The sequence below is a fragment of the Pecten maximus genome, chromosome 7 (assembly GCF_902652985.1).
Source record: "Pecten maximus chromosome 7, xPecMax1.1, whole genome shotgun sequence".
Classification (NCBI taxonomy): Eukaryota; Metazoa; Mollusca; class Bivalvia; order Pectinida; family Pectinidae; genus Pecten; species Pecten maximus.
Window position 1 is genome coordinate 28,997,607 of NC_047021.1, and position 10,108 is coordinate 29,007,714.

The following is a 10,108-nucleotide window of genomic DNA, read 5'->3' on the forward strand; positions in this document are numbered from 1 at the left end:
CGTTACATTGTATGGTTTCCTGTGACAGCATCAGGCGTGAACCGTGCAGTCACTGTAGACTTATTGATATTGGTAATCAATTATTGAAGGCTTTCTCTGGATACATATCCAATGGCGATACAACTCGTACCTTTTCTGAAACTTGTAGTGCTAGGTTATGTATAAATTAACACTTCCTTTAGTTCGCTCATGAAATGTACATTACAGTGAACGTAGAAATATATATACTTTGTACTCCGAGGGATACAATTCCATCAGCTATCAAACGCATACGGAGTTGTAAGTTATTTATAATAAATTTTATTGTGAGGAGACAGTTACCTTGATCATATATGTATACTTTTGTGTAATCCAAGTGCAGGTGTATAGACATTAACAGTTGTTATAAATTTATTTTTCGGAGCATTGACAAGTTGAATATTTTTTTTGCCATGCAGATCAAAATTATCAGTCGTAAAATAGCAAACTTAAATCCATCAATATTGCTCGTAAAACACAATAGCTTCTACAATATAGCCGTGCTGAATGTGACGGGTAAGTGCTAGAACTGTCGGCGTTCATCAGTCTGTCTTCATGTTTGTTTACTGTTTATCATACCTGTTCAAAGTCTCAGGTGAAAATATACAAGCCGTTAATCACAGGTGATGTGTAAATTCTGGTTAAACGTAGGCGTCACGCGCAGGAAGTGTACAGAAAGTTAAAAAAAAAGTTCGACAAACTGAAGATCGCTTTAGCCATAACTTGATATATAGTTTTTATCTAATAATTCGGGATATTTTTTTTTGTTGTTCTCTGTTACATTGTTTCTTTGTATTGTTTGTTAATGAAATGTAGAATGACCTTAACTGGACATAACGTGATCACCAAGCTATGATATAACATATTAAAAAAAACACGGGGTTCTGATGGAGACTTTTTAATACTTACCTTATGTCAATATCTCCTTGTTTTTTAGAAACGTTTTGTGTTAAATGCATTTTCATTCAAAACACGCGTCCTTAACAAAATGAATTACACATACATGTATGTCCTAAACCTTTGATCTTCCAGGTGATGTTACCGGTAATTAGGTTAATTGCCGAGAGTGTTACCAATGACCCCTTGATTATAGCATATTATTATGCTTGTTACTTCTGTGTGAAGAAGTCAATTGAATTATTTATGTAGGGCCCTGACCACTGTCTGTAACCCTCTAGTTGTTAGTTCATTTGTCCTTACAGAAACTGACCGTCTACCTTTGTGCATAATTGATATACAACCCACGGGCTCTTTAATTCGTTACAATTTTACACCCGCTGTTAAATATACTGGCCAAATCGGCGGGGTATCATGTAGTGTTAATTAGGCCAAGTTTCTACCGGACAAGGACAGGTAGCTAATTGGATAGTACTTCATTAACCCGTAAATTCAATCAACTTCCGTCTAATAATTTCTTTCTTTCTTTCTTTCTTTCTTTCTTTCTTTATGGATATTTCTATTCTATGTGGAGGCAGTCTTTTTGTGAATTTTTGCAGTTCACAAGAACAATAATTTGTAAGTGTGAAGTGACCTTTTTTGAATGGACACCGAGACTCGACTTTGTCGGGACAGGTCTCTGGTTGGGCGAGTGATTAAGCGAGTAGCTACTTTTCTGTGAGATTTAAAACATGTTGGCTGATTATTGTGACGTTGGTGAGGATTTGTAAGTGGGTGTGGAAGTATAATGGACACTAGTTGGTTATATACCACGCTGAGAAGGAAATAATGAGACAATTTTAACTTATTTGTCACAGAGGCAATACGACAATACGTCCTTACTGTCATGTAGCGTTCAAGCCACAAGTGAGGGTGTGGGGTGTCCTGGATCCAGGGATCAAAGCTCCACGGACAAATGAGCCGAACATATGGAAATAGTGGTTCATTATCCCAACAGGGGAGGGGAGGGGGACTTTTAATTAGGTCAGAGGATTACTGCGCCCTTGGTCAGCTTAGTCTAAGTGACGATATCCATGGTCAGTCCTGTCGAGATGACCAGCTCCCTGACCAATACACGGTGTTATACTAAGCCGAATAAGACAGGTTTACTGTCGTAATGTCACTCAAATCGTTTCCGTATTTTATCAAGGGATCTGTGTCACCATACAATACCAGTAATCCTAAACTATTGTGTGTCCATATATAGTCATCTTACGGCATTGTGTTTTAAATCAATATCTCTAATAAACACATTGAAAAAGATTGAAACTGAAATTCAATTCTAAACTCCATAAAGAATATCCACGCTTTACCATAATACTTGCATTTATACCGTGTATTCATTTCCAGTAACTGTTGCTCGTAATTCCTTTTATGATTTTAGATGTTTACAATATATTTAATGTATTAAGGAACACACACAGGCTATTGTTCTTTATAATCTATTACACTGATAATGCCCTATTGTTACCTGACGACAGAAAGGGCCAGAGGAGGTGTAGGGACAGGTATCTATAAACCACATGTAATTCATTGTCCGAATGATTCATGGTCGATAACTCTGTCCTGTCAGCGCCCTGTCGGACGGGAGGAGAACGGGGGATCTGTCTGTAGGGAACGAACACTGACATACCTAATCCTCTTTAGTTACACAGGTGAACAAATCAAGGGTTTGGGGTCAGCACGATCCCCTAAATTGAGGATTACGGATCACCAAGAGCTGTCCGATCTACCTGTATATATTTGCACGTCACTCAACTCGAGTTGATCCCGTTACACGCCGTCACTTAAAACGTTTTTATATTTTAAATTTCACAACCGAATATTTATTTGATATTTATAAGTTTCTTTTCTTGAAACACACAAGCTTGTGTTCAGGTGTATGCATGATTTACAAATACTCCATGCTTGATTATTCGACAGTTTTGTGAAAAGAAGAAACATTTTCGCTAGTATGCTTCGATACATTTAAAAATAATTATCATAAAAAGGGAGAAGACATTTTATTATTAATATCTATTACGCTTGATTTTTTTTATCAATATACGTCGTATATAGAATAGTCGCTTAATGGGATGGTATATATCATAGATTTAATCATATACGTTCACACCTGAATGGGATAATTATGTGTATCAGCCTTATTTTACCTGAAGCAAACTACTAACTTCACCTAGGTCACCAGGTATGACAGACATCACATTGTGTTGGGATTCTGACCATAATCTACCTGTAAAAATCCTACCTGTAAACATTTATCGGTGATTAATGACTCCGTGACACTATCACTTCCTATCTGTCGCTAAAAGCCAAAATATGCAAATAGGTCCAGGTGAGATCATTTTTCAGGTATAATATCAAACATATCCAAATATATGTAAATGTGGAATTTACGTCATTCTCAAATGTTTTACAGCTAAATGTCTTTTGAGTTGTTCTAATATTATTACGACATCGGAAGTGTAATTGTACAATTGTACGTAAGAAAAAAAAATGGTGGATTGTGGCAAATATGTATTGAATAACTGATCTACAGCCTAAGTTTTAACACACTATCTAAATCACAAACACCGATTGCGACACATTCAACGATAAAAAAAAATCTTTGAAGCGAAAGTACAATGATTTGAGACCTATGATAGCAGGACTACCACTCAAGCTAGTACAACATATACAATACAATACAGCTAGTTGCTCGGTAAATGTGTTCCAATTACTACCGGTACTTCTTGAAGTTAACAATTGCCACGCCCATTGTAAACTGACAAAAACACTTTAAAACTGAAGCAAGTACTTTCTGTTACTGTCGGAAATCAGAAGATAGGCCCGTGACACTTGTTTGTTACGGGATGATGGTTTCAGAGAATTCGTTCCTCTCCATCTTTTGTACTATACTAAATCATCGATGCTTATTTATAATACAAATTAGGATTTTAAATGACACTTTCGTCATGAAAAGATACATAAACATTTGCCTTGCCTTTTACGATTCCTGATGTTCCACGCTAGATTTACCCCAGCACGATAGCATCTAGACAACAGACGGTATATTTCCTCGGGGCTTAAAACTTTCTGTCCTATCTAATTATTGGTTTAAAACCTGCCAACATAGACTGCCATCATTAGCTCCACTTTCACGGGGCTTACCTGGAATTTAGACAGGTGTAAGAGAGTTTGTTAGTTTTTGTAATACATTGTATATTTGTGCGTCTGTGTCTGCGAAGCATTGTTATCCCCTTCCCTACCTCTGACTTATATACACTTACATACACCTAAACTTCGCTCCGTATATTCATATAATAATCCAAGTTTTTTTTATTCCTGCTTTCCTTATAAGGTATGCTATATGGGTTTACTGTTCTAAGATGTGAGCGTTAATGCTGCACATTGTTATCAGTAGCCGCATCATACCCGTATCCTGGCGACACCCGCACCATACTGACAAGGCCGCGTGAAGCTGCCTTTTAAACTATCCAACGCCCCATGATGTGTTTAATAAAGAAATACTCTGTCACGCACCATCAAATCTCTTGTTCGAGAAAATATAAATAAATTCTCCAGACAGCATTTTATAATTATATCGCTGTTTGAATCTTCCATATGATCTTCCCGAGCGAGCGCAGCATTCTTGATGTGTTGTGTATACAGGTATACAAATAGTAGGAACGACTAGCGACATGATCTCTGTAACCCAGACCTCATGTGTAACGACAACAGATGTATTACATGAATGTTAAACTCTAATCGGCGAAGCAAAACATTCTGTTTATTTAAAAAAAAAGTCTGATGTCTTTGTTTTATAATGAATTGAATACATTTCATATATATTTGGTATGCAGTGTGTTGTCAATGCAGGTCGACGAGAACAAGGAAATTAAAGTCGATGAAATGTTTGAAATAATGTATTCAGTACACGTGATGGATATTACAGAGGTCGTCATGGTCACTAGGTTTACTTCGTCTCGTACGTCCGTTTTGTTTTCGGCGAATGGTTGCCTAGACAACCAGGCTGGCCAGGCCGTTTCCTGAATATCCTTGACCTGTTGTTGACAGTGTTACGGCACAATGATTTAATTTCCAGTTTATATATCATTGTCTTGTGACCCCCGACCCTTACGCCAGTAACTTTGATAATTTATACATAATTGGGACATCCCGTCTAATGTTTGTTTTTAATTGTCATTGCAGGTTGACCTTCGCACTCAGAGCTCTGCTTTGACGCGGCAGATGTGGCTATTGTATGTAACATTTGAGGATTTCGTCTGCTTGAAATATCCTAACAAGTCCAAGGAAGTTCTGACGACCAGGATAAACATTGATGCCTACATCTCCTCGTCCTGCAACAGTCCTGTGAGAAGGTCGCTATCACAACCGGTCACCAGCTCATCTCAGAAAGAGATCACTCGATCAAAACGAGTTTTGTGTGAGGGTTTTAAAAACCAAGTTGGATTTAAACGTATTCAAGCTAAAACGCGGTGTTCCACTCTTGGAGATAAAGAGGTAGATGACAAAAGCAGGTACAACACTACTGTTTCATATCAGATAGCTAAAATACAGTCAATTGTGAAGACTGAAAGGCACAACAAACCCCGTAACAATCGACAGAAACTTGAGCTTGATGGTTTTCCAGGCGTGATTTCAATGGAGATTGGCCAGTCCGATCAGAGGAATCGAGATAGAATGCACGATTTGAGTGAAGGGCGCCTGAGTAGTATAGGGAGTACAGGCCAAGGTGCATGTAGATCATCGAGATGTGTGAATTCCCCGGGAATAGCTGATAAGGCTGTTAATTCGCGAGGTATTGTTTCGGGAGCAGTGACAGAGTCACACGGGGTATTGTTACGTGGAAGTGTTCCGCGACAGAGCCAGAACAGTGCCACACTCGGTCCTAACAATGGTCGGGTTCGGCGCTACAATCCACAGGTTGGGGTGGAAAATAGGTGTCTCAGTCAAACTAATCGCCTTAATCAGTCCGCAGATCAGATACATTCTGTTGGTCGGTGTGTAAGAAACCCTGCACGGGTCGAAACAACTCATTGTGGACCGAGGATTGTAAACGTGAGGGCTCTCCAGGCCATCACAGATAACGCTCTTCGTGAGGATCCCTGCATCACCAACAAACTCAGTGTTCAGAGCAAGTGCTGGAACTCTCTCCGTCTTCAAGGTATTCTTCCACTGGATAACGGTCGCTTTGATTGGGACAGTGGTTCTATGAATGATCGGATCATGACGGACCCTTTACGCGTGTCAGTTAGGCACGACGTTTTATTTAATTCACAAGATGGCGGATATTTACATCCACGACCGGACAGTGTTGGTCCGCGACACAAACCCCCACAGACACTTTCACTGGATAGAGTCAATTTAGCTGGACGATCGGACAATGTAGTAACGTCCACTCCGAATGATTCCGCCCATGATGCTAGTATAGACATTTTTCATTCGAACGAATCGTCACCAGTTACGATTTCAAGTGGATATGAAAGTGATTCTCTACATACGTGTGAGGCAGATATAGACAATATATTCTTTAAGAGGAATAAAGCCAACAACACTCGTACAAAGGCAGCGACCGCGGAAGGAGACACCGATCCATTGACGGACTACTTCTCAATGTCCGACTCCAATCTAAATGCGGAAGTGACGGCGCCTGTTGATGGGGATGTTACCCCAACGTCCTCTCCTCAGGTCGTCCTTACAAGGATACCAGACAATCAAGGAAAGGATCATCCTGTGCCTCAGGATTTAAAAACAAATTCTAAATCTCGAAAGCCGAAACAGGATAAAGTGCTAACACCCAACCAGGGAAATAGTGCCGTGTTTTCTCCGAAGGAGAGAAATAGTTACCAACTGACTAAAGTAGCAAGGTCAATGTTCGAGATAATTCATGACCTTCAAAACGAAGAAAACGCGGCTGAAGGTAAAAAGAAAGGAAAGAAACCTCGCAGAAATACTCCCCCATTAAAACCTGAGAGGTTGATCGGGGACAACCCTAACCTTCCTTCGTCATCATCATCAAGCGATACGACGCCTACAAACACGTGCACAAAACCAGTTATGGGTCAAGATCAATTTAATATACAAAGACAAGTTCAAAATCAATGTGATAACACGCGTACAAATGTGAATCAGGTTCCCCAACCAAAACATTTCGATAGAGTGGTTGGCAATCCTCCGAAAGTGTCTGTTCGTTGTTTGCGACGCCCTCTAGGAGCAGATCCATCTGACTTTGACCGCAATGCGGCGCTACCACATTCAGACAGTGCACGTGCTTCAACGAACGATAATCCTCCAAAAATTGTCGGCCAGCCAAGCTATTTGGAGGAAGATACCAGTATCGCAGCCAATGACAATTCTACTGTACATTGGGAAGGAAGCGGAAGTGACGTGCACCCGTTTCATCCACAGGTTCCAGATAATTCGAATGATCCTCAAGCGGCCCTGATAAATCAAAACTGGACTACTAATATAAATGACTGTATGCCCTACGCTACAACACGGCTTCCCGGGTGTCAAACACCAAAACGAGATCCAAGGGATGATCACGTGTACGAAACTATTCCCGGGGATGAAATGCTGTCGTACGAGGAGCACATGCGCCTTCGGATGAATGGCATTCCTGTAAAGCTACAGCGTTTACATCCAGACTGTCCGTTCGTTCCGTACGAGCCTCCCGCTCTCCCAGCAAGGAACGATCACAGAATGCCAAAATCAAGTGCTTTTATGAACTCCAGTTTTATCATGCACACTCAACCTTTTGTGCCTCAGAATCTTATTCAGTGTCCTAGAAATCATTCACAGTCATTTGTTCCGCAGTTTTCGTCACTTCCAGGAAGTCATCAAGTTAACGTCAACCATGGGGTATTGTTCCACGCCCCACACCAAAAAATCGTCAACAAATTAAAAGTAGGGGATACATCTGTAAATATTAACTCATCAAAGAAACAATCTAAACAACGTCCGGCGTCACAGGAACTTCCGGTTAGACCACAACCAGTATTGCCAACTGGTTATAAACAAAAACGTCCCGTGTCGGAACAATTATCTCATGCACAGAAAGCTCCAGCACAGCGGCGCTTACAGCTGCTACAAAAACAGCAGTTAATCAGACAGCAACAACAGCTTCAACTTCTCCAACAGAAACAGGAGCTAGAAAAACAACAGAAGATATTGCAATATAAGCAGCAGCAGCAGGATAAACAACAACAGCAGCAACAAAAACAACAATATTTACTCATGCGTGACATTAATTCCAATGTTCCGGAAAGAGCAAGTTTTAGCGCGACGTCCACTCATCACCATGTAAACAGGTCAAGATCACGTGCGAACTCGTGGGACGGTTATGGTAGTTTGGATCTAAGAAAGACCAATGACAATACGCCTTTAAGTAAAGGAGCTTCCAAACTTTCAACATCTGACCTTTTGGATTATATTGATGACATAAAACAACCCCCACCGAAACGACGAGAAAACTTTTACCTTCTTCTGTCGAATAGACAGAACCGTGCGGATTTCTCGGATTCATTAGAAATCGAATCGAAACTTAAAGACCTCGGAATTAATGTGAATCAAGCAAAGTGTGGCGAGTTTGTTGACGAGGATGGTTATACTACTATGGACAGTCCGCCATTTGACTTTGGTATTGAAACACGACCTCAGTTTCTTCAGTCTACGTATGTGTGAAGTACGTCATCTTTTCTTGTGTAGATAAGTGTTATACCTATGTAATACAATTTATACGTTTCTACCGTGCAATTTTGCCACCTAATCAATACGTGCAATGACGTCAAATAGACTGACATATGGAGGATACCAATATTATTTACTGATAAACAAAACATGGATTTACAATACAAACGTGTAACCACTCTAGTGGTATTGATCTCAGGCTGGTACACTGCCTTTCGTATGAATTTCGTTTGTGAGAGTTTATGTTGAGTGGAAATGCAATTGATCTGGATAAAGTTGGGCTTTCGTGACACTGTAAAACATTTACCCGTGCCATTTAACGTGTATTTCGATCTGCGGCCGACCACAAGGAAAGGTTAGTCGCAGTGAACAGGATAAAAGTGTAAAAAGTGCTGACTTCAATTCGTTTATAACGTAAGCTGTCCCAGGGGTAGTCATTAATCAGTCCTAATTCGGTCCATAAGAACATCAATGAAAACAGACACAGAGATTTAGATATATTAATATTGAAAAAAGTAATGTCAAAACCAGTGCTCAGAGATTTATAATTTAAATCAAAAGTGACTTGTGAACAGTCCAGCCAAGGGGAAAGCTTACGTTTATATACAGAACTGTTTATCCTTTTGTTTACAATGAATGATTAAAACTGTAGTGGGTAATTAAAGTCAAACGATTTAAGCCAAGAAATACGTTAGATTTAAGTCGAAATAGGCCCGTCTGTGACATGACCCAACATGTGATCTATCAGGATCGGCTCTTTTCGTGTGGAGTGAGAGACGAGAGAAATACTATTTATGACAGATAAGAGAGAGAGAGAGAGAGAGAGGGGGGGGGGGGGAGAGGGAGAGAGGGGGGGGGGGGGCATTTGGAAATTTGTTTAAAATGACTTTCCAATTAGGTATATTTATTATGCATTTCTTGCAGATGTATAAAACTGATTAAAATGTTGAATAATTATTATTTTCTTTTGAGTCATTATTATATATGGTTGTTTACGTATTGTCCCTGGATGAGGTAACAAGTCACGTGCTAATCACACGCGGGACCGTACTTTATTCTTGACTACGTCATAGAAATGAGGATTAAATGTTAGTTTTTTGTTTTCACCCAAAGTTACAAAAAATATATATATTACGTGAGATAGACATAGTTTTAAGTCTAAATTAAACTGTTCAGGAATCTGATAAATTGTCAGAATAAATAACTGATATAAAAATATTGAAGAGAGTGACATGCTTTCTATCTGAAAGAACGAAATCAAAGCAGGATTGAATGGAATTCCAACGATTTTTCGCACATGAAAATAAAATTTGTTAATTATTTGAAAACAATAATTCTTATTCTTCACTAAACTCGTTCGGTTTCATATTTCGCTATATTAGATCTGTTAACGAATCCTTCCATCTTTCACTTGTGAACGTGCATTTGTACGCACTATACAGTGCAAGGTAGAGCCATGCTGAAA

General features: G+C 39.5%; 1 protein-coding gene across 3 annotated transcripts in view; it reads left to right on the forward strand.

Annotated features, from left to right (window-relative positions):
- Nucleotides 1–9,471, forward strand: part of LOC117330489 — a 35,781-nt gene extending 26,310 nt beyond the window's left edge. For all 3 annotated transcript variants that reach the window (XM_033888793.1, XM_033888795.1, XM_033888794.1), the window contains exon 2: nucleotides 5,143–9,471. In XM_033888793.1, the coding sequence (XP_033744684.1) occupies nucleotides 5,143–8,637 (3,495 nt within the window). In that variant the 3' untranslated portion in view covers nucleotides 8,638–9,471. The remainder of the gene's footprint in view (nucleotides 1–5,142) is intronic.
- Nucleotides 9,472–10,108: the final 637 nt, after the last annotated feature.